The 24965-nt window shown below is 55.3% G+C and overlaps 1 protein-coding gene across 7 annotated transcripts in view; it reads right to left on the bottom strand.

The window, feature by feature from the left end:
* Positions 1-396: 396 nt before the first annotated feature.
* The window catches only part of ZNF710 (zinc finger protein 710), a 66559-nt gene continuing 41990 nt past the window's right edge, over positions 397-24965 (bottom strand). For 5 of the 7 annotated variants that reach the window (XM_087428944.1, XM_087428948.1, XM_087428945.1 and 2 more), the window contains 4 exons: positions 10101-11589; positions 7809-8000; positions 7118-7292; positions 397-3071 (listed from right to left, as the gene is read on the bottom strand). In XM_087428944.1, the coding sequence (XP_087285070.1) occupies positions 2902-3071; positions 7118-7292; positions 7809-8000; positions 10101-11561 (1998 nt within the window). In that variant the 5' untranslated portion in view covers positions 11562-11589 and the 3' untranslated portion in view covers positions 397-2901. Of the gene's footprint in view, positions 3072-7117; positions 7293-7808; positions 8001-10100; positions 11590-15281; positions 15340-20033; positions 24343-24965 lie in introns of those variants that run through there. The other 2 variants (XM_087428950.1, XM_087428949.1) reach the window with 2 other exon arrangements.

The raw sequence follows: 24965 nt of genomic DNA, 5'->3' as shown, positions 1-24965 counted from the left end.
AGGGGAAGCTCAAGGTTTCTGGGCCCTTCTTGGTCATCAGTAGCAAAGGGCTGGCAGCTCCCCAGAATGCACAGCTTCTGAAGCCGTCTGGCATTGGGAGCTGGCTTCTGTTGTGGTGCCCTGTTGGTGGGTAAGGAGGGGCAGCGGCTTTTCTCTGCCAGTGGTGGGAATTCTGGGGCCTTGCCCCCCTGGCCCGCCCCGGGCTTGGAGCAGCTCGCTGTGGGGGCCTGGCCTGCCTGTGGCCATTCCAATGCAAAGGATGGTCTGGGTCCCCTCCAGGTCCCTGCAGACTGATGCCCCACTGTGTGGTGCCGGGAAGCCTTATTGGGAATTTCTTCTGGGGGAGGGGTGACGACCACGTCCCCAAGAACCATGGAAAGAAGCACCTGCAGCACCTCACTAAAGAATATTCATTTATTTATAATTATTGCTAAGTAAACTTCTTTTTTAAACAGGAACATAAAAACACAGTAGGGCTTTGCACAAGTGGAATTTCTAAACAGTTGGTTTGTGTACATGTCAAAATAAGTTAGAATGGAATTCGTCCAGGAGTTTCCAAGTCACCCGAGAGGCCGCACGCCTCTTTTGGAAAGGTTGGGGAGGACTGAGGACAGGAGCCTTGCCAAGAGCACCCCGGCTCAAATCGTGAGTTGTGCTGTTTCCTTCTCTACGTTTTGCCCAGGTGCAAGGCACAGGGCAGGGGGGCGTTCAAGTATGGAACCTTGCAGAGGGCCACGCTGATGGCAGAGCTTGGGGGGAAGGAGAGCCCCAGCCTGGGGTTGCCAAGACCAAGGCCACTGTGCTGGCAGGGAAGAGGAGGAAGAGGAGGTACAGGGTTCTTTTTGGTACCAGGGGAGAAAGACGTTGTGGGAAGAGGTAGTTTGCAGGGGATGATGCTTCTGCTCAGCAGGAGAAAATGTCTTCTACAGTGACAGGGTCACTGCCACCTGAGGGTCATCATGGCGGGCACCTGGGAGGCCAGAGGGCCTCGGGGTCTGGAGAGCCACCCTTGGGGAGAGGCTCCTGTGACCCCCAGCCCTCTTGTTTGTTGCCTCTCATTTGCTGCTTTGCACGAGCTCTAGCAGAGAAGGAAGAGGCACCTTGTCCTCCCCTCGGACCTGATCACAGCCACCCTGAGGCCTGCTTGGTCCTTCACTAAGGATTCAGCCTTGGGGGTAGCTGCATTTCAAAGTGGTTATTCCCACCCCTGGCTGTTCCCCCCCTGCCTGGTTTCTGGGCTGAAGCTGGTGGCTTCACCTCCTTCTGTGCCTTTGGGGACGGCCCTGCCTGCCCCTCCCCTCTGAGGCCTCAGGAGGCAAGTGGGCAGGGGCTGGGTGCCCCAGCGTTCCTGAATGTGCTGTTTCACTGCCCTGGGCCTGTCTGGGGTTCCAGGGACAGGAGCTGGCATGGGGACAGAGGCAATGAGAGCAGGCAAGCGAGGGAGAGAGCTGCTGGCTGTGCAGAATGGAGCAGCCCTGGCCACTGTGGGGGTGATGCAGAGCGAGTCACCAGCCAGAGGAGCCGGGCAGGGGCTGGAGGGCCTGCCCAGCCCTGCCTCTCCTGCCTCTCACTCTGGCCTCCTGAGGCTTCCTGCCAGCAGCCGCACCTCCAGGGCCAGAGCAGCAGTCCCCTCCAGCCGAGCCCTGCCTGGCCAGGACGCTCTGGGTTGGGGAGGCACAAAGCACACACAGCACACAAGAAAACTTCTGTTGGAAAAAAAGAAAATGATCTCCATCAGAAACGATAATAGGCGAGACAAAATTGGAAAGAAGAAAAAATAAATTACGTTTGAAATACCCCATTGCTCAAAAAAATTTTTTTCTCTATGGTCTTCATTTTCCTTTTTAAATATGTTGCTCTTCCCGGGAGCCTGCTGACTCTTGGCTGTCCCATCCTCAAAATGGATACTTGTTTTAGGAAAATACTCCAGCCCCCTCCCCCCATACAGGTGGTCCTTGGCCTCCTCTGAGGACAGCCCCCCATGATCCCGTCACTGTGCCCTGCCCCTCACTCAGGGGGGCCCAGTTAGTATGTGCCTGATGCAGGGCACGTCCCAGCTTTGTTCACACTGGGGGATCCTGGTGTGGTAGCCCAGTTGAAGACAGAATGGATGACATTTGTTGAAATCCACTTTAGGGACCCCTACTTCCAAACAGGGCTGTAAGATGGGGGACTTCTGGGGGTTGGCTGGAGAGGGCATTAGCTGGGGGCTGGGCTACACCCCGCTTTCCTAAGGCCAGGACTGAGGCTGCATGCACGCCTGGCTTGAGGAGAGCACGGGAGGCACCAGGAGGTAGAAGACAGAGGGCCCTGCCTGGCTGTCCGTGACAGGGTGGGGAAAGGGGCTCTAGGGCCTGGGCTTTTCTGAGCCCAGGGGCTGGTGGGGGGTGGGGGGGGCAGTGCTGACTAGCACAGGAGCTCACACATCCCTAGAGGCAGGAGTTGGTCCAGAGGAGGAACAAGGCATGGCTCAGTGATCTCTTCCTCCAGCGTCAGGACCCTGAGGAGCCATCGGGAATGCCCTGCCCACACTAGCTGCCCCAGCTCTGCTGGGCCTGGAGAGACCTGAGAACCTGTGCCCTTGTGACTAGTCCCCAAATGGCCCCCCTCAGCTTTCTCCCACCCTCCCACAGCAGCAGGCAAAGGAGACCCAGACCCGGCCTCCTGTATTATCCTTCCTTCCCTGGAATGCTGGGGCCTGTGCCTGGTTCACAGCTGAGGCCAGTAGTACAGTCTCCATTTGGTCTAAAAGTCCCTAGTGGTGCAAACGACTCGGTGGGAGGGGAGGGTCAGGACAGTGGGGCAGTAGCTTGTTCTCAGCGGCAGGAGGTGCGCCCGCAGCCCATGGGTCTCACCCCCACACCCTAGGCCCTCCTCGCCCCTCTGGCGGCCCGGCTTGTGCTATAGCACGTTGTAGTAGGCCATCTCCTTCATGGCCTGTTCAGTGAGGACGCTGGCCTCGGCACTGCTGTCTACACCGCCGTAGGTGTAGGCATTCTCCTCGAAGTCTTCCATCTCCTGCTGGCCATCAAGTTCAGACGGGTCGGTGCCTGTCAGCTCCATCATGGGGTCTGCAAAAGAAGGGCACAGTTAGGCCTGGATGCTGCCTTGTGGGGAGAGCCAGTCACTCCCACACAGGAAGCAGATGATCCTTCTAAAGAAAAGACTTCCCAGGCATTGCTTCCAGAGAATTCTCAGCTGCCTTCTGCCTTCCTGCTCTGGGAGGTCCCAGGCTCCTGTGGCTTCTCAGATGGGTCACTAGATCTGAATCCTAAAGGTGTGTGTGTGTGCAGGGTGGGTGCAGGCCCGGCCCTGAACTCTTCTTTGGGTCAAGCCTCTATTGCCCCTCCTAAGACACTAAGTCCCACTTCTGTATTCTCTACAATGTCTCTCACGGGTCCTATGACCAGTAGGCATTTGCCATATGAAAGGCTGCTGCACTACATCCCCTCTCTGCAGCACCACTCATCCAGCACCTACTGCATGCAGGCACTTCACACCCATGGCCTCGGGAGTGTTCGCAGCAACCCCATTTAGGAGATCAAAAGGAAGTTCAGAGAGGTTAATCAGCTTGCCAAAGGGCACCAGCAAGTGCTGTTGTTTTGATCCACTGTGCCACTTTGCCTCAAATGGCTGGAGAGAGCTGGTTCTCTGACCTCCTGCCAGCGTTAGTGCTTTAAACCAGTTCTACCCAGTGGTCTCCCTGGGCCTTGCTTGTCAAGGACAAACACACACCGAGGTTAACAAAGATGCATGAGGCAAAAACTCTAAGAGGCCTCTTGTAATTTTATCAAATAGAAATCCTATTATAAAGCTCTTAGTGTTAGAACAAAAGCCAGATGCAGAACTCTACGGAGGAGGCCTGGGTCTGATCTGGGGACCCTGGGAGGCTGGCTGGCAGGGACTGTGGCTGTGCCCTCATGTGCGTTCTGCCCTGTCTACCTAGGAGATGCGATGTGTGTTGGGGAGAAACAAACTCAGCCCAGGGTGTAGCCCTGATAAGTCTAAGGCAGGGTTTTTCAGTTTGGGCACTACTAGCATTTGGGGCCATAATTCTTTGTGCTGAGGGGCACCGTAGGGATGTGCATAGTGGGAGGTTCAGCAGCACCCCTGGCCTCTACCAGCTTTAGATATCAGTAGCATCATGCCAGTTGTGACAACCGAAAATGTCTCTAGACTTGGCCAAATGTCCCCAGGAGGCAAACACATCCCCACTTGAGAACCACTGGTCTAAGGGTAACCCACTCCTTGCCATTGAATGGTTCTGGAATAGGCATGGGACCCAATTCTAGCCAATGAATCATGAAGAAAGGCCTGCTAGTGAGTTCTTGGAATGTTCTCATTGGTTTCATAGAGCAAAGGGGAATAGGCTGTTACTCTCCCACTGGATATGAACTAGGAAGCACATTGCCCTGAAGGCCACTGGCAGCCATCTTGTGACCATGAGGAAAATCATAGCTAATGCTGTGGAGAGACAGGGGAGCCTCACCCTGATGTCATTGTTAGAGAGGCTGAATCAGCTGACTCTGAAAATGGGCTGGACTTCAAGTCATTTCTTAGTCTATTTCCCTATTGTTTAAGCTAGTCTGACTGTGGTGTCTATTATGTGTGCCCAGAGCATCCGACGCACTGGGTCTTCCTCACTTTATAAAACAAGGCTAACTGTCCCAAATTTTATAGACCCTAGGCTGTTTCTTCCTCGAATCCTAGTTCCACACCCTGATATCATACAGCTGATTAGAAACAAGCTAAATAGAGCACTCTGGGAAAATTTCTACCTCTGGATCTCTGTAAACCCCCCTTTGTTTATCTTTATTAACTCTATTGGTCCTGTCCAGTTGATCCCAGGAAATAGTCTGTACCATTTTTTACAAGGACATTGATCTGGCTCCCAAATGACAATCCTGTAGTTTATTAGGTGGTTCCATCTAGAGCGTATGCTCCCTTCCTCCTGCACAAGCGTCAGGCCTGGGCTTCTCAGATCAAGGTTACACGTGAGAGGCAGGCGGACTCGGGTCTGGGCCGTTCCAGTGCTGTCACTGCTTTCCTCTCTGTCATCTGTACAGTCAGGAAGAAGCAGTCCTCTGCACCCTGCTTCCTGGCCTCAGGGAGAAAGAGCCTGCGCCTTAACCACCCCCTGGGGGCAAGGTGTGCAGGAGCAGCTATTTCCAAAAGGACACGTTCTGCTGCAGTCCCTCCGGTGGTTAGATACAGCACAGGTCCGCTAGAGCAGTGGCTCTCAAACTCCACTGCACATAGAATGACCTCGAGCGCTTAGAGAGATCCTGCTTCTAGGCCAGGTGCCAGATCAATCACATCTGAATCTCTGGGGTTGAGACTCAGGCATCAGCATTTAAAGTTCCCCAGGTGCTTCCAACGTGCCGCCAAGTTTGAGAACGAGTCCTCTAGAGTCTAGATCAAGGGTCTCAAAGTGAGGTCTCTGACCAGCAGCTTCGGTAGCATCTGGGAACGTGCTGGAAACGCAAATTCTCTGAGCCCACCCCAGACCTACAGAATCCAGCTCTGGGGGGAGGCCCAGCAATTTGTCGTCACAGGCTTCCACATGATTCCGACGCACACTGAGGTTTGCAAACCACCACTCCAGTTCCACGCTTCTCAAACTTCACTGTGCACACAAATCACCTGGGATCTTTCTGAAATGCAGACCCTGATTCGGTAGGTCTGGGACAGGGCTGTGCCTGTGGTTCTAGCAAGAGCCCAAGTAATGCCAATATTGCTGGTTCTCGTCCCGCATTTTGAGGAGGAAGGGGCTCCAGAGAGCATTTACATGCAGCCAACAGGGTTTCATCCTCAGCACGAGAACTGAAAACCAAGGACACCTGTTTCTTTCAGAAAACCCAGGTCATTACTGGTCAGCTGCTGCAAAACCAAATCAGGGTTGTTGCAGCCAGCCCCTAACATCTGATCGACGGGTAGTGAGTAATCTCATAATGGCAAGTGAACGCCTCTGGTTACTGTCGAGGCACATTCCCAGCTAGTTGGTCTTAGAAGGAGCATCAGAGAGTCAAATAGCTCCAGACTGTACAAGGAGCCTTCCTGAAGTGCCATTGGCTCCTCCCTCCTGTAGAATCTCTAAAGCGCCTCCTCCCCACAATAAGGCCAGAGAGACTAAAGTTCTTCCACTACTGATGAGTGTTGAGGGAAGACGCTGTCACTAATGCTTAGGGATATTATAACAGCCCATGAAACATCTACCAACTGTAGAGGTGAGGACCCTCTCTTGAGTACTTGGGTTACATTCTCTTTGGCAGGCACTATGAGGAGTGTGACTGACTGTGTTACACTCTTTGCCTTGGCTGCTGGGAAGCTCAGAGCTTCCCTGTGCATGTCCATTGGACCTCCCATGGTGCACCTGGAATTGTGACCTTACCTGGCTCTCCTTTATCTTTCCAGTTGCCATTTTTCCCTTTTGTTACTTTCTTTCCCATCCATTTATTTATTTATTTATTTTTGTGAGGAAGATCAGCCCTGTGCTAACATCTGCCAATCCTCCTTTTTTTTTTTGCTGAGTAAGACTGGCCCTGGGCTAACATCTGTGCCCATCTTCCTCCATTTTATATGGGACGCCGCCACATCATGGCTTGCCAAGCAGTGCGTCGGTGCACGCCCGGGATCCGAACTGGAAAACCCCATGTACTTAACCACTTGCACCACCGGGCCGGCCCCCCCATCCATTCATTTTAAATGTCATCTCATAGTAATGAGATAAAGTGTCTGTCACCTCTTGTGTGTTGTGGTCTAGCATGAGTTACCTTACTTCTCTGTCCTTCAGTTTCTGCATCTGTAGAATGGGGATAACAACAGGAACAACCTCTGTGAGGGTCCTGTGAGTTAATAAAGGCCTGGCACACAATTAGCAGTTAACTGTTTATTATTATTGTTTATGTGAGCCCACTTAAGTCCTTTGAAGAATACACGACTATCCCATCATTATCACTATGATGGTCCTCCAGGGTGCCCCCTCCCCAGACCTGGGCCCACCCCAATGAGGTGTCAGGCCTGGCCAGCCTCCCCACCCCCCTGCCTGGACAGGAGGCTCCTGCGTGTGAGATGGTGGTACCGCTCCTGCTCCGTCCACTGCGCATGGCCCACCCACCTTGGCTGTCCAGGCCGATGTCCATGACGCCGTGCTTGACCTTCATGTGCCGGCTCAGGTTGCCCTTGAGGTTAAACTTGCTGGAGCAGTAGGGGCACTTGAAGGGCTTGCTGCCCGCGTGCAGGTGCATGTGGCCCAGCAGGTTGTACATGCGGTTGAAGGACTTCCCGCACACCTGGAACACAGCATCCCAGCATCCTCAGCCCTTGGGGATCCCGGCCTCCCAACCCCCAGCCCACTCCCTCCTCCACGGCTGGGCTGGAATCCCATTTGTTATGGACAGCACTCGCTTTGTCCTTTCCTGTGTGACCCCAGAGGCCCAAGAGGCAGAACCGAGCCACTCCTCGCTGGTCACTGTTCCTACGGGTCCGCCCCACTCTCTCTGAGCTGGAGTTATCAAAACCCAGGGCTCAGATCTCCGACTGCACTGAGGCCCATGCCTGGGCTCTTTCCCCGTGGCTGCACTGTGACCTTCACCCCCCCTCCCAACTCTGAAAAAACACAACTTCAGCAGCTTGTGGGATCTGAACCCCCCCTGCCCACGCCAACCCCCAAAGCCCAGGCAGCTTCACTCAGCCAGGGTCCCTTGCCCGCACTGGCCAGGCCGGCTCTCGTTGGGTCTCAACTGCTGCGGCCATGCTGCCTCCAGGCCACCGTGGGGAAGTCCTGCCTTGGCCCGACGGCCTGGTACCTTGCATTTGAATGGCTTCACAGGCGAGTGGACAATCATGTGAGTCTTGAGGGTCTGCTTCTGCACGAAGGTCTTGAAGCAGATGTGGCACTGGTAGGGCCGGACGCTGGTGTGGATCAGCATGTGCCGCTTCATGTTGGCCTGCAGGGTAAACTCCCGGCCGCACACCTCGCACTTGAACTCCTTCACGCCCTGCGGGGGTGGGGGGGTGCTCAGGGGCACGCAACTGGCACGGCCTCTGGAAGTGTGTGTGTGTGTGTGTGTGCCACAGCGTCAGAGTGTGTGCGCAGCTTCTGGGAAATAACTTCCTGGGGGGTTCCAAACACGGACCACTTGTTTAAAACCACTGGGAGAATGTTGGGGCAGGGCCACTACTCCAGGAAGCCTTCCAGTATTAGGCAGAGATTAGCTGGGCCATACTGGTCCTACCCACACACCTGCTGTCTCCTGCTCACCTGGGCAGGTGTCCACGAAGGTCTATACCAAGGCAATTGTGTTCATTCATCCACCGGAGCCCACCCACTGACCCCCAGAGAGAGAGCTTTCCAAGCTTCCCTGGTGACAAGAATCACCTGTAGTTCTTGAACATACAGGCGCTCAGGCTGCTCCCTGGAGATTCCCATTCAGTGGGTGCAGGAGTTTTTAATCTCAGCAGGTCCCCCAGGTGATTCTTATCATCGATGAAGTTTGGGACACTCAGCCCCAAGGAGACAAGGACTCGGGGGACAGCCCTTTCGTTTGGACTGTCAGCATACTTTTCCACGGTCTGGAGGTGACCCCTAGAGCAGGATAAGGTGCTGTGTGCACAGGGGGTCCAATTTATTCTCAGCAGGGGAGAGGTAGGACACAAGTTGGGAGCTGATTCTCTTTGCTGAGTAATTCAGTAGAACCCCAGTGGTACAGACACGTCTCTGTGGTCACAGCTGCTGTCCCAACTGCTTGTTTGGTGCAAAGTCTCATGTTATAACTTAATGGTTCCCATGTCAATTTCTTTCAGCAGACAGGCCGGATCACGTGTCTTGTGTAGTCACCGGACACATGGAAGCTGTGCATGACCACCAGGGGGCGCTGCCCTGTGGGAGCTCACTCTAAGTGCCTGATGTGCACACTGTACAAATTTAGGCTAATGATAGGGATGTTTTCAATTTTATTAGCCTTTGATTTTTGCTTTCAGCTTTTTTTCACAGTTTTACTTATCTTTTAACACTTTGAGGACTTTGTGGGGATTTTTAAGGTCTCTAGTAGAGAAGAAAGATGGCACATAGATAGCACATGTTAATTATCACTTTCCACTCTCACCCCCTGCAAACATTAATAATCAATCATCTGGTTTTACAGCCAGGCCCAGATTCAGCTTCAGAATCCTTCTTAACACTGCACTCTAGGCAGCTACACCAATTGACTGGAGGAGCATCTGCAACAAAACCTACAAATCATCTTTGTTCTGGCAGAAAAGGGTCCCGGGGCTGGGGAAGGCCGGATTCCTGGCCTGGCAGACTAGTGCTCCCCACTCACTGCAGTGTCCTCTGGGAGAGGTAAGGACACACGTTTGACCTGGAGCATCTCTAAGGCTGCCATTATGGAGAGAGGAAGCTCTACGCACATTCAGCTTCAAAGCATGAAGTTGGTGGGATTTAGGGTAGAAACCATGCGCAGGCCAAGCCCCAGAGTGGCACTGTGGGACCTGAGAGTGATCAGACAGCGGTGCTCAATTTTCCATCACCACAAACCACTTTGCCTAGTTTAGCCATATTCTAGAACCAACTAGACTTTTCCATGACAAATATTTTTCCTTACATTTATGCCCTTTAAAAATGAAATATATTCAGCTTTTTCCTAAAGGGAAGTCACAGGTTTTGGATCACAAGGAGCAAAAGAAGCCCTCTGGACTTCTGACCATCTTATCCATCTCCCCGTGGCATCCTGGCCATGGTCCTCCATCTATAAAATAGGGAGGGGAGGTGACTTCAGTGATTCTCCAACTGTATTCCTTGGGTCCTGCAAGGGTTCCTTAAACATTTCATCCAAAAAAATTGTTTTAATAAGTAAGGTTTTTACTATTTAAAAAACTAACTTCAATTCTATTTTTTTCTAATACTCATAAAAATAAATATGTAACTATAGAAATAAGAAATGTGCACATGTGTACCATCTATATTACAGCCTCAGTGATCTCATCTGGGACTTCGGGAGGCACTGGATGGAGGCACGGCAGGAGCAGGCAGAGCCTGAGGTGGAACAGTCCCCACGGGCCACGCCGTGCAGGAGGGGGGCCCACGCAGGCGGCCTTACCTTGTGCGTGAGCGAGTGCTGCTTGAGGTGGTGGATCTGGCTGAACTCCATGCCGCACTCCGTGCACACGAAGGGCCGCACGTTCTGGTGCTTGAGCATGTGGTTCTGCAGCTGGCTGCGGTAGTGGAAGGACTTGTCGCACTGGAGGCACTGGTAGAGGGTGGGGCCCTGGTGGGAGGCCAGGTGGCGCTTGAGCTGGGTCAGGGTGGAGAAGTCCAGGCCACACTCGACACAGACGTGGCAGCGGCCGCTCTCGTGCTTCACTTCGTGGGCCTTGAGCTCGCTGGGGTAGGCAAAGCCACGGCCACAGAAGTGGCAGCTGTACGGCTTGACCTCCGAGTGCAGCAGCATGTGGCGCTTGAGGTGGCTGGTCTGCGTGAAGGCCTTCTGGCACACCTGGCACTTGTGGGGCCGGGTGCCCTGGTGCGTCAGCAGGTGTGTCTGCAGGTGGCTGGGCTGCTTGAAGAGCTTGCTGCAGTGCGGGCACGAGTGCGGCTTGATGCCGTTGTGGCCCAGGATGTGCGTGACCAGGTTGTACTTGGACGTGTAGGACTTCTCGCACATGCGACACTGCCAGCGCTTCTGGCGGTCGCCCGCCTCCACCAGGTAGGAGTCGTCGATCTGCACGTTGATGTCCAGCCGGTCCAGCTGGGCCTTCTTGTGGCGCTCCACTGTCGAGCCTGCCACGTCCGCCTCAAACTCGCTCGCCTCCCGCCACACGAAGCCCTGCTCCGGCTTCACGGGCTCCGGGGCCTCCAGGGTGGGGGCCTCAGGGTCACTCAGGGGGGCCAGGTGGGCCGGCTCGAAGCCGCACTCCGAGGGCAAGGACTCCGGCCCGGGCAGCGCCATGCCGGGCTCAGGGAAGCCGTTCGGGGCCGGGTCGGGGAAGCGGGGGTCGTAGGGGGCTGCGTCCAGCTCTGGCCGGGGGGCCCGGGGCAGGTGCCGCAGCGGCCGGGGCTTGCGGCTGAAGGCGCTGAGGTCGATCATCTTGACGGCGCTGCTCTGCACCAGGGCCTCACAGCCGCCACTGGCCGCTGCGGCAGGGGCCTCCGCAGGGCCCACATCCTTGTCCTCGCGAGGCACAGACACCTCGTAGACCTCCTGCTCCTCCGCCTCCTCCACCTTCTCGAACTTGACCTTAGGCACCAGGCGCACGGGTGGCCGCGTCTTCCGCCGGGTGTGCTTCTCGAAGGCCGCCTCCACCTCCAGCACCTCCTCCTCCGCCGGCTCCTCCAGGGCCCGCCCGTTGCAGGCCAGCTGGTAGACGTCGGGGCCAGGGGGCCTGGGCTCCCCTGTGGCCACCCCAGCCAGCTCGGGCCCCAGGTCTGGGTAGAAGGCTTCGGCGCTTATGGTGGCTCCAAAGAGCTCATTTTCCGAGACCAGGCCCAGCACGGCAGCCTGAGCCAAGGACAGCACCACCACGGCATCCGTCTGTGTCCCTGAGTCCATAAAGCCCTCCATCCCGCAGCGGCTGGCTAGGAGGGCATCGCTGTGGGGGGAGAAGGGAACGTCAATACTGCTGGCTCAGTGCTGCACAGACAGACAACAGACACACATTCAGCAAGGGCTCGGCTAATGCCGGGTATGTCTGTCCCTGACAGCTTTCTACTCCTGCCTTGGGAACAGGACACGCTAATTATGGGGGGCAGTGACACCCTCTGTGTATCTGACCATCTCCTCCATCTCCCTATGGGATCCTGGGTAAGCCCCGCCCCCTGGCTGGCCTCAGTCTTCCCATCTGTGAAACACGGAGGGTGGATTTCCTCAGTGGTTCTCAAACCGTGTTCCACACATCCTTCAGGAGTTCCTCAAAATTCGGATTCAAAATTGCAAAAAATAAAGATTCTTCTATTTTAAAAACCTATCCACTTAAATGTAATATAGACTGCATTCCAACACATTCAGTAGCCCCACTGGCTTTGTTGCCAAGGTAATTAATTTTGCGTAGACCTTGAGACTGTACAGTGAGGTGTTAAACAACTGTTACCATTTGTAACGGCTTGGCCATATAAATAAGGTGTTTTTGTTTTTCAAAAAAATATATATTGGGCAAAAACAAGACAACACAAAAATAAATTAGGTGGTGAGGCTGCTTTCAGACGGCAGTTCCCACCCATAAGCCCTGATGCTAAGTGTTTGTGTCTATCACAACAGGTCACTGTTCTTGATTAGCTAAATGGTATACATTTAAGTATGTAAATGTATACTGATTATAACATAGCTTTTATCTGATTTGTACACTGGAATTCCATGTACGATCTGATTTGAAAGAAGGGCTCCGTGACAGCTAACATGTTTGAGACAACCGTCTGAAATGAATGCTAAAACTGGTTCCCAGGTTCACAGTCACGCTCTCTTGATCTAACAGGTTCTTCTAAAACAGCCAATGTGCCCACCTGTCCAGGTCCAGACTGCAGGCACATTGGCTTCCTGCCTTCCTTGTGCTTACTCGTGCAGCTTAGCTTTGCACACGGGTCCCCCACCCCGAGTGCCCTTTCCCCAACCCCACTGAGCTCCTGGCTCCTCCCACCAGCCTCCCAGGCTTCCCTCAAATTCCACCTGTTCCTGGGGCTGCCCGGCCCTCCCGCTAGCCCTGGAGCCCTCTCCGGGCCTCCCCAGGACTATGGTGGCACAGAGAGCAGTGCGCCCCGGATGTGGGAGGGCCTCCTCCCTGGCCTCGGATACTCATCATGATTGTACCCCCGCCCCCGGCTCGGCGCCTGGCATATCGGAGGCTCCATAAGGAAGAGGACAGACATTACTGGGTGGCTCCTGCCTGCTTCGCCCCCTCTCCTCCCAGGAACGGGGTCAGGCGCATGGCCCGACGACGGTGGCCCTTCCTCAGGAAACCGGCGCCCGGCCTGGTGTCTCCCTTCCCCCACGGCCAGTGGAGCTTCCCCTTCCTGAAGCCGGCTAAAAATAAAATACCCCAGACAGGAATTCAGCCTCCTTGAAAAGGACACTCAAGATTAAACTATGAAGCTGAAGGGGTCAGATGGAACAAAACCTCTGACACGGGGTTCAGGGTCCATCTGGAATGGGCTAGAGGGGCTAAACCTGATTCAGAGACCATTCCCACCCCCCTGTTGGAAAGAGCACTCAACTGGGAGTCAGGCAGCTTGGCCACAAGTCTCAGCCCTGTCATTTACAAGTGACTAAGCAAAGTCACTTCCGTGCCTCAGTTTCCCCATCTAATACATGGGGATGAAAACACCTACCCTTGGAAGGGTTGTGAGAGCCCTGAGGTCATAAAGTAGGTGAAGGGGCTTACTTAATACTAAAGCCCTCACCAAATGTAGAGAAGCACTGTTATCAGTTTGCTCAGATCTCTGGAAGAGGCCTTTTCTGATGAAAGCCACAGAGCTGAGATTTCTCCATTCTAGGCCCCAAATTCAGCAAAGGTTTGCATGAATCTGCAGACATCCTCTGGGGACCAAGAACTTATTCATTCATTTATTTGTGCAACAAGTATCTGCTGACTCCCTGCTATGGGTGAGGCCCTGTGCTCGGAGAGGCAGGGCAGAGGAGGCAGGGTCCCTGCCGCCTGGAGGCCACAGAGGAGACCGCTGTGCCCCCCACAGGCACCCCGCGGGGAAGCGTTGCTGCCTCGGGTTGCAGCGGCTTGTCTGACATGGCGCCCAGCAGTACCCAGAGGCAGCCCTCGTGTCTGCTGTGCGTTTGAGCAAAGGACAAACTCGGCATTTTTTTCTAGACTTCCCCAAAGGCAGGGCCAGCAGAGGGGAGGAACTGACCCTCGACAGCGGAGCCCATGCTGGGGACTTGGCCCTGGATTCTGAGTCCAAACCCAGGCTTTGCCCTTTTCTAGCTTGGGCACATCCCGCCATGTCCTGAGCCTCAGTTTCCTCATCTCTATGAAGGGGGAAGCAAGCGGTGCCTGACTCATGTGTCGTGAAGAGATGGGGTCAGGTTGTCAGTATGGATGTCAGTTCCCTTCCTTTCCTTTCCTCCTCAGCCCCAGTACCTGGCACCACGCCTCTCCTCGTAACCTCAAGGGAACGGGAGCAAAGAAACTGTCAACACGGCTCCATCGGCAGAGGAACCAGTGAAAAGTCAGGCAGCACCTGCCAGTGGGAGCCGGCGCCCAGGTCTGGCGTGGTCCTCCACAGGGAGGATCACTGTGTAATTTACCATCCCTGTCAGGAGGGACCTGCTAAGTGTGAAAGGGGCCACTCCTAACAATCACACCAGGACCTCAGGTGCAAGCCAAGCCTTGCACCCGTCAACCACGTGAACCCTCCCCATGGGTACAGGCAGGCGGTTTCGACTTTGGGGCTGAGGATTGGAGAAGGTGTTTCAGTGTTGGGAGCCTCTGCCTGGGTATAAAAGAGGACCTGCCCAGAGTCCTTGCTCTTGAGGGATTCATGCCCAAGTTGGGGGGACACAGAGGTGCCAACAACTAACTACAAACACGGGTAGAAGGGCCAGCTTCCCAATAGTGAGTGCTCAGAAGTCCCAGGTGAGCCATTTAATCCTAACAACAACCTCACTGGGGGTGGAGGTGGTGAGCGGCCCATTTCACAGCCCAGGAAACAGGGGTCTAAGGAACATGTCGTGTGCCCTGTCAGTTAGGGGCAGAGCTGGGTCTGCACCTCCATGGGTCTGGCCCCATAGTCCAGCCTCATCTGGCCTCCACCTCTCCAGCTCTGCTCCTCTGGCTCTGCCACCTGGGAGGTCACATCATGGCTCTGAGCCCGGCCTCCTAGCTCGCAGGTGCTGCCCTGCCCACCTCAGGTTTCGAGGAGCCAGCAGGAAGGTGTGGGCAGGCCCTGGGCAAACAGTGAAGTGAAGCCTCAGGCCTGTTCCTGTCTGGCTGGTCCAGGGGCCCACCCAGACTGGGGACCTGGGACTCCCTGAGGGCAGCCAGAGGCCCCCCTTGGGTCTCCGCGCAGACAGCACTCTTCCTGGAAGTCTTCATCCACCCACCTGCCCGCCTGGACCTCCAGGCCCCTGCTTTCTTTTACGATGGATGGGCACTGAACTGGCCAGAACACAGCGCCCCGTAAGTGCACGTTTAATGGGGCTTACAGGGTGGGCTGGGCCTCCGTGTTCACGCTGGCCTGTTCACTGGGGCAGCGTGGCCAGGCAGGCCGTGTGCGTAGGAGGGGCTCTGTTTGTGGAGACAGAGGCCCAGAGAAAGAACACAGAGGGAATCTAATATACCTGCATTTCGCATGCGTGTTCCGTCTGTCTATCAAACAGAAACGAGCAGTGGGAAGCTGGAGGCTCTGCAGCCCGGGAGTCACTGTTCCTCCTCCTGGGCCATCTTTTTTGGTCCCCCGCCCCTCCTCTGGGGCTACAATCGTGCTGTGTTATGCCCTGGCACAGGGCTGCCCAGGGCAGGAGGGGAGCCCGCCAGGTGCGCACCACCTGTGTGCTAGGGTGCCCACCCCCCTCAAGGCCCCTTTTGGTCATCTGCCCTGGGCCCCCTTGAGGCACCTCCCTTCCCAGGGCAAGGCCTCTCCCCCACTACTTGTGCTGTGGGCTCAGAACAAAAGCTCTCCACAAAGTCCAAGAGAAAGGGGAGCTCAGACTGCCAGGGCTCTCCAGGCCTCCGTTCGTGAGATGAGGGGCGTCCACCAGCAGGGATGCAGCCCGGCCTCCCACCAGGCACCCGGTCCCCAGGGCGGAGAGAAAGGAAATGGCAGAGGCAGGGAAACAGAGGAGCTGCCTGATTGTAGTTAAAGACTTGTGCTGCGAGTAGGGGAAAGGGAGTAGGGGGAAGGGAGCCCACAGCAGAGAGAGAGAGAGAGAGACAGAGAGAGAGAGAGAGACAGAGAGAGACAGAGACGGAGGGCGAGGGAGAGAGAGGGAGGGAGGGAGAGGGAGAGAGAGAGGAGGAGGAAAATGAAGAGACAGGGAAGGGGGAGGCAGGAGCACAAGTGAGAGAGAGGGAGGAAGGGAGGGAGAGAGAGAGAGAGAGAAAGAGGCTGTGGAGGCCAAGAAACAAAAGCAGAGGAGGGGGAGGGGAAGGAGGAGAGTGGAGAGAGGGGAGGGACTGTGCTGTGACACCAGAAGCCCAGGGCTGCCCTATTTCCCAGGGCTCAGCATCAACCCCTCTGTGGCCTGAGGGCCAGGCCAGCCCCAGGGAGGGGCCCAAGTCTCATCCTCTGAGATCCAGCAGGAGGCCTGCCCCACCCAGGCAGGGACCCAGGCGCCCCAGAGACCTCACTGTTACTTCATCTATTGGTCGACTAGGGTTCCTCTAAACACCGACACAAGCTTGTCAAATGAATTAATGAGTGACTTGCTGCGGGCAAGTCACCTGACCCCTCAGGGTCTCGGTTTCTTCATCTGTAAAATGGGCACAAGAGGCTTCTTAGACCCTCAAGGGTGGGTTAATCCTTGGCCTACCTGCCTGTCATCCAGGGTCCCCTCTCCAAGATGTGACAGCACTTCCTCTCATCCCACACTACTCTAAAAGCCCCTTTTCTCTGACTGAGACCCCATTCACACATCTCTGCTCTGAAAGCAGGGGAGGGTCGGGGAGCACAGGGCAGCCAGTGTCCCTGGAACACAGACTGGGGCAAAGCTCTGGTGGAAGGCACTCGAGGCCTGGCCTGGCTTGGGTCTGGCGGGACAGGAGCCATTTTGAAGGGAGAACCAACAGGATTTGGTGGCCACCTGGCTATTCTCTGACTAACTGCCACCACCAGGGACATTTCAAAAGCCAACTGAAGACATAGTATGCTCTGGGCTCCTGCAGCCCAGCTGCGGGATGTCACCACGCACCCCGTGATCGGTTTGCAGTGATGACTATTTCTGAGAGCCTGCTCCCCAACATAGACTCCTCAGTGCCCCGGGCTTATGCTGGGATGAAGGTTTGCCCCTTCACACTGGCCTTGGTGGCTCAGAGGCTGTGGTCTCCAGTCTTACAACTGAATCTTTCTGCCCATCAGCCATCAGCAGCTATAGTGTGTGTGTGTGTGTGTGTGTGTGTGTGTGTGTGTGTGTGTGTGTGTGTGTGTGCCCTGTGTCCCTGGGAGCCAGGCCTCTAGGTCAGGAGATGCCGAGCCTGGAGCAGGGCGCAACAGGTAGCTGGGCCCAGGAGGGGCAAAGGAAGTCCTAAGGATATACATGGCTGTAAACCCTCATGGGACTTCAACTTGTAGCAAACCCCCTCTTTGTTTCCTCTGTGGCCCTCCTCACAGCAGCCTTAAAGGGAAATCCCCGGAAAGGAAGAGGAAGCGAAAGCAAAAGCTGGAGCCTTGTGCAAACCTCAGGGCTCCCTGCCACAGGCTTACTTCTCCCGGCCGGCCCTCCAGGCCTCACTGACTCAGCAGCGCAAGGCCCTGGGGCAGTCAGCGCTGCGGGCAGGACAGCCAAGGGGGAAGCGAGTGGGTCTCTTCCTTATAGGATTCTCTCTCTGCCTCAGCTCCCCCTTTTCTCTGTGGACAGATTCGCTGAGCCCTGCCTTCAGGAGTCAGAGTGGCTGGGCTACCGACACAAGGCCACCAACCCACAAACCACACGAGGGCCTGATGCTCACCATGCACAACCACTCTTTTTATAGATAAGGAAACTGAGGCCCAGGGAGGGGAAGGCACTGGTCCAAGGTCACACAGTGAGACGGTGGTGAAGCAAGGACTAGAGTACAGGTCTCCGGCCTAGAAGCCCACACTCAGCCCCATGGCCCATAGGGTGAAGTTCCCTTGCCTTAGCTGGCTGCCCGAGGCTGTCCCCAGCCAGGCTCCACTGGACCCTCCATCAAGCCTTCCTGCTCTCTGCACCACACACACACAGAGCTGTTTCCTACCTCTGGGCCTTTGCACAGGCTGACTCCTCTGCCAGGACTTGCCCTTCCCCTGCACTGGGTGAACATCCCTGCATCCTTTAGGATTCAGTGCAGGCATTGTCTCCTGGAAACATTCCTCAGCCTCTGGGGCAGGGCAAGGGCCTCTTCCACAGCCTGAGGACATCAGGTTAATTTTCTGTGCAGACTGAGCTAGGCTGTGGTGCCCCATTGCAGAGTCAAACCCTGATCTAGATGTTGCTGTGAGTCATCTCATAGATGGGATCAACATTTACACTCAGTTGACTCTGAGTGAAGCAGATCGCCATCCTTCATGTGGGTAGGTCTCATCCAATCAGTTGAAACCATAAGAGAAAAACTGAGGTTTCCCAGAGAAGAAAGAATTCCGCCTCGAGACCGCCTCCCAGAAATCCTGCCTAAGTCTCCAGCGTGCCAGCCTGCCCTGCAGATTTCGGACTTGCCAGTACCCACAATCGTGTGAGCCAATTCCCTAAAATAAATCGCTCCCTCTGAATATGTATCTTACTGGTTCTGTTTCTCTGAGAACCCTGAGACAATCACATTGATTCATAATTGTATCTGATTATGGGTCATCTCCCACCAGACGGTCCACTCCAGAGGACAGAGGTCAGGAACTGTAGGGGAACAGAGTGGGGTCCAGCAGGGGAGTGTCCTGAGAGAAAGACATAGGGAAAGGGGAAGAGAAGAAGCCAATGGACCCAGAATGAATGAATGAATGAGACCCAGGGGGAAAGCCTTGCCTGAGAGTTCTACAACAGTTCTACAAAAGTTTCTTTGCCCCATGGCCCGCCTCACCTCCAGGCTGCACAGAGAAGGGCTTCGCGCTGGCAGAGTCCCCAGGGGCTAGGCCTAGGAGCTCTGAGCTCTTCACATGTGACACCCTCACAGCCAAGACTGTTCTTCCCACAGACCTGTGACAGCAAGGCCTCTTCTGATGGCCCTTCTCCCACTGACCTCCCAGACCTGGGGGCACAGAGACCCATCCTGGGGGCCACACCTCTGCTTTACAAGCTGAGGGCTGAGGTGGGCTTGGCTGCCAGAGAACGGCCACTGTGTGAGGCCTCTCCCTCAGGGAGGTCACAGTGACCCCTAAACCCAAGGAGAGGAGGGACAGTGTTGCCATGGTGACAGGCACCCTCTTGGGCCCACTGTCTACATGTGACCTCTCAAATTCAAACTCTTCCAAGGGCAGAGACCCTGGCTCCACAGGGTCCAAATGGCACCGTTTGATTTGAGTACCAGTGCCCGGGCCTCCCTGGGCCACTTAAACCAGAATCTCTGGGTACAGGGACTAGATATCGTGTTCCCCAAAGCTCCCCAGTTGATTCAGATTCTCCAAACTACTTAGTAAGAGCTGATGAGCACTCGCACAGCGACCTGGCCTTGAGGGGGCACTAAGAGTGCCCCCTGAAGCTGTGACAACCCACCCCATGTGGGCTCCTTCCTCCCCCTCCCCTAAGGCAGCTGCCCGACTGCCAGCCCAGGGCCACCCAGCACAGCACCCCCCCACCACAGGCGGTTGGTACAGGAGCTGAGCCCAGACCTAAGGCCTGCTCCTCCCTACACCCCACATGGACTCAGGCCAAACAGGCTCCTCTCTTGGAAACGTGGCCAAGCATCAAGCCTCACACCCCCAACCACAGGAGCAGAGGCCCAAGGAACACACAGAGGCATGGCATGAGGCGGAGGAGGGCACAAACTCCAGGGGGCAGAGACCCTGAGGAAGCCGGGCCACCCTCTGAGGAGGATGGAGCGTGCACTCCAGAGAACCATGGCCAGAGAAGGACCGAGGCACCCTCAGGAGGCCTGGGGGGCCCTGGTCCCTGAGGCAGCCAGCCCCTGCTGCCAGCCTGGGAACTCTCGTTGACCCATCTTGTCCTGAGGGAAGTTGGGTGGGTGTCTGATCCTTGCAGAAACGAGCCTGCCTGAACTCATGGGGCGTCTGCTGCACACATTACTGGGGCAGATGCCAAGCCGCCTGCAGAGCCGAGTACAAAGCAAAGGCAGCTTCCCCCTGACGCAGGGATGGGAGCAATGCGGTGCCTCTGATCCGAAGTCACCAGGTCACCAGAAGCTGTGGGCTCTGGATTCTCCCACTGACGCCTCACACGCCCACTGAGCAGACACATCGGTTTCTTTACCACAAAGGAAGGAAGCTGGGCTCTCCTACAGCAGGACGGCGGCCTCACTGAAGGCCCCTCAACCCGGACGCTTTGGCTGTGTACCCTCAAGGCTGATCTTAGAATCTTCATCAGCAGGGCTGGAAGGAACTTTGGGGATCCTCCTGTCCAATGCCATCGCTTTAAAGACATGGTAACTGAGGCCACAAGGCTCCCACCCATGAGGGGGACTGACCTGAGAGCTCTTGATTCTCGGTGGGTTTCTGTCCATCCACATCAAACATGGTGGCCACCCCACATGCCCAGGCTGCCCCACCAGGGTGCTGGCCTGCAGCAAGTCCCGACACCTTACCAAGGGCCTATGAGAACTTGCTTGATTGGTCCCTGCTTACATGGCATCTTCACAGTATGCTACTTGTCCCCTTACTCATAACCCTTCACCCACATGGGCTTTTGTCATTTTCTTTAACAGATCTTCTTGTATGCACAGCCTTTTCACATGCTGTTCCCCATGCCTGGAATGCTCTTCCTTGTCCCTCATCCTTCAGCTTTCAACTCAGGCATCACTGCCTCTGGAAGCCTTCCTGGACTCCCTTCTCCCCAACCACGCCTGGTCCCTCAAGTTCTAAGCAGTTATAAGTTTACCACTTTTCCTTCTTGGACCTTGTCACATATTTAATGATAGATTTAATTGTATAATTACTTGCTCCATCTCTGGCATCCCAGTTAGGTCACAGACCCTACAAGGCCAGGGCAAAGAAACTGTTGGTGAGCTCGCCACTGCATTCCTAGCAGAGTGCACATGGAGAATGAATTGTCCCTTCTGAGAAGACCCGTATTTGAGTGCAAAGAAAAAAAACAGGCCCCTTGCTGAGCCCCAGGTAGAAAGCCTGGACTTCCTGTCTCCAAGCTTCAGCACCAGTGCCTGTTCCAGGGGAAGGGACGGCAGGCCTCATGTTTCTGGAAGGCTCCATGTCTTTCCTCCAATTCCAGAAGCGAAAAGCACATCTGTACCCCAAACAAGAACACTGTGCTGGACCCAAAGATCAACAGCTTAACGCAACAGAGAAATGGAGAGAACTAGGGCTCACAGGCCATGGGGCAAAGACAAGGGCCCCAAACGAAGGAACACTGGGAGTAGTACTGGGCTGGGCTTTCGCCAGGCCCCTGACGAGCACACAGGGTTTCCAGGTTTCCAGGCAGCCCTCTGGTGTAGGGAGCACCATTTCCATCTTATAGTTGTGGGAAAGTGAGGCTCACAGAGAGGCAATCCCCGGCAGGCGGGATGGAGCAGACCCCAGCCGGGTCAGCCCAGGGCCCAGGCCCAGCTCTCTCTACCCTGCCAGCTCTGGGCGGGGATGAGCTTTCTGGGTGATGTCTTCTTCCCCTGCTGACCTCAGTTTCCCCACACCGGGGCCTGACTCTGGGAGCCCCTCATGGCTTCCCTTCCTCCTCACGAGCCTTGTCTCAGGCCCCTCCCACGCTGAGCCCTCTGCTTCTCCATCCCCTCTTCCTCTCCCTCCATTCCTCCCCTCCTTCAGTTTCCGTGGCAACCCCATCCTCTGCTCAGCCACTCAGTCCTGCATTCTCATCTCTTTCTTTCCTCTTTCATCTCTCCCCTCATTGCAGTGTATAGTCCAGATCCCCCTCTGTCCTTTGCTTCTGGTCTCTCGCTCCTTTTTACTCTCCTTTTATCTCATTCAATGTTCTCTTGTCATCTAAGGGTGACATTTATTTATCTCTTGCTTAAAAAAAAACAAGAAAGAAAAGAAGGAGGGAAAAAGAAACCCCATTTCATCAGTCCCAGCCTTCTTTCTCTCGGGTCATCTCCAAGGGTCAGACTCAGACAAATCCCAGATTGGACCCCCTGCCTGCCACCACGCAGGCTCTCTATTGACCTCAGCTATGGAAGGGAGGAAGAAAACACACAGGTGGGAGGTGTCTAGGGGATGAGGGCTCACTGCGGGAAGCCACCCTCGGGGGCTCGGCCCTGCTTCCCTGAGGCTGGGCTGGGGGAGACCCCAGAGGCCCCCTGAGGATAGAGCAATGCAGGACCTAGAGGGTGGGCTAAGCCAGGCCCAGAATCCCTCCTGATGCTGCCCCAGCAGGAATTCACTGCAGCTCAGGGAAAGCCCACCCATACTGACCCGTGCTCCTCCTCCGGGTCCCACCCTGCCTTGCGTGAATGAGTGAATGAGACACAGGGCCTGGCCCCAGGCCCGGGCACACAGCAGATGCTCAATGTACCCAGTTCCACTCACTGCCAACAGGATGGTGAGATTCAGTCATTCTTGACCGTGATCCTAAATTGCCTCTGAGAAAAGGAAGCGCCTGCTTGTGGGCTCTCCTAACCACATCTGTGTCTCCACAGTTTAAGGCAGAAGTCAGGGTTGTCAGCTCCTTCCAATTTCCTTTTAGCCATCATTTACTGAGTTTATACTATGGACCAGGCACATGATCCAGGCCATCCCAGGGAGACGGGCATTTTAATTTTCATTTTACAGATGAGCAAACTGAGGCTTGGAAAAGCTGTCACCTGTAAGAGGTAAAGGTAGGATCTGAGCGGGTTATAATCATGTTTTTCCTCTTTTACTCCCTTCTTCCTGTGTTCAGGGGAGGGGAGGGTCACCAACCGCGGGCCCTGCTTCCCCAACTCCCACCTTCTACATTTCTGTGTTTACTCTGGAGTGATTGGGAACGACAGGAGAAACAAAGAGATTTACCACAGAAAATAAAGCAGAATGATTATGGCTGTGGCCCCAGCATCCCCAAGTGACAGAGACAATAGAGGGGACTGGTAGCAAGTCCTCTAGGAAACGAAAGCCACCTGCAGAAGAAAGGGGCCCTGGACCTGTGGGAGCCCCCCAGGCTGTGTGAGCATCTGCTGGAGGTGTGACGCGTTGCTGGGCCAGGAAGGAGGTATTGGTGGCCCCCATGTCCCGGGACCCAAAGGCCCCACTGGAGTAGCTCCCAGCCCCTTCGGGTGCAGCTGGCTAGGTCCGGCCCAGGATGCAGCAAGGCCCGGGTCCAGGCTGCCGAGCCCTCAGAGGTGCCAATGACGTGACAGCTCTGCTTCTCCCCTAAAAGGCTGGCTTAGCACCTCTGGAGCCCCAGGAGCAGGTCCGAGGAGGGCAGGACTGGAGCAGCAGAGAGGGAAGGGGAGGGGAAGGACAGCCCCTGGCTCCACAGAGGACAGAGGGAGAGGAAGCAGGCTCTCAGCCTGGCGGGCCTGGCCTGCACCGCCTGCTCTGCCACTGACCAGCTGTGTGGCCCTGGGCAAGTTCCTCAGTCCCAGATCCCTCTAGGCCTCGGTTTCCCTGTCTGTAAGATGGGGATAGAGCTATGAAAAGGATCCACCACGTTTCGAGCCCTTCCTTCAGGCCAGGCTTGTACCTGAGGAGATCATGTACATAAAGCAGGTAATCTTGATAACAAAACCCACTTTACAGAGGAAGACACCAAGGCACAAACGAGTCGAGTGACCCTCCCAAGGTCACCAGACACACTGGAGAATGGGTGGAGTTTGGGTTTCGTTCTTGGGTCTAACTTATTATTATTATTTTTTTTGTGAGGAAGACCAGCCCTGAGCTAACATCCACACTAATCCTCCTCTTTTTGCTGAGGAAGACCGGCCCTGAGCTAACATCTATGGCCAATCCTCCTCCTTTTTTTTCCCCCAAAGCCCCAGTAGATAGTTGTATGTCATAGTTGCACATCCTTCTAGTTGCTGTATGTGGGATGTGGTCTCAGCATGGCCGGAGAAGCGGTGCGTTGGTGCGCACTAGGGATCCGAACCCGGGCCGCCAGCAGCGGAGTGTGTGCACGTAACCGCTAAGCCACGGGGCCGGCCCTTGGGTCTAACTTAAATGCTTGCACTTTGAAGGTAGAGGAGCTAAGGGAAATGGTGCCTGGTGAGGAAGTAGTCACGGGGAGCTGCTGCTGTTATTATTATTCCTCTCATCACCCACCCCGTGGCCAGGCTGGTGCTGGCTGCTGCTGGGGCACAAAGACCCACTCAGGGACCTCACAATTCAGTTAGTGAGACAAGACCAAAAACCATGGAACAGTTGAGCAAAGTATCAGAGGAAAGAAGCACTAAATGTGCGGGGTACCACAGAAGGACAAAGGAACTTTGCTTTTTTTTTTTTTTAAACTTAAGGAGTCAGGAACGTTCTTCCATGTAAACTGGCACTTTGGGAGGCAACAGAGACTCAGAGCATGGGCTGCAGACTCGGCCCCATCCCTTACCCGTTGCTTTATGTAAGCCTCAGTCTCCTCATCTGTGACACGGGATAATGGTGCCCACTTCCCAGAGTTGTTAGAAGGGTTAACTGAGCCCATTAGCCCAGCGAGCATGATCTGTGGTATTCAGTACACAAATGTTGGGCGGAGGGGTTGGGGAGGCCTAGAGATGGGAGAACAGATGCAGTGAGAAAACAGAGCCTGCCCAGGCTGGAGGCACAGGATGGAGAAGGGAAGGTAAAGAGGACAGAAGGGCAGCAGAGCTGGGCAGAGAAGGTGCTTGCCCGAGGGAGGAGCACGGGTAAGGAGTGTGGCCTGGGCACTGAGCCCTCGCTGCCTTTGTCACAGCAGCCAGAGTGAGTCATCCCAGGGCCTCCGCCCCAGCAGAGCCCCTGGCAGCGGCTGCCTCCTGAAGCCCATGTAATCAACATTTATTTTGCAGTCACCCACACATCCAACTTCAGTACGGACTTATGCCAGGAGAGGAGTAAAGAATGCCTCTCTCATTCACGTAATGCCTCCAAGTATCTCCTGGGGGGAGGGAGAGCGGGCGAAATATTTAGGCTGAGAGTGTACACATGCAGACATCACACACAGACGGCCGACCACACAGGCCATAATCAGCGGCAAGCAGAAGCGACGTGCAAATCCATGCTTTCCTCAGTCACCTAACAGACGATGCTTTCCTACAGTGAGTTGAGGGGCAGGACC

Source organism: Ceratotherium simum, chromosome 3 (assembly GCF_057802395.1).
Source record: "Ceratotherium simum simum isolate JZ-2026a chromosome 3, ASM5780239v1, whole genome shotgun sequence".
Lineage (NCBI taxonomy): Eukaryota > Metazoa > Chordata > Mammalia > Perissodactyla > Rhinocerotidae > Ceratotherium > Ceratotherium simum.
This window is presented reverse-complemented; position numbering and strand designations above follow the sequence as displayed.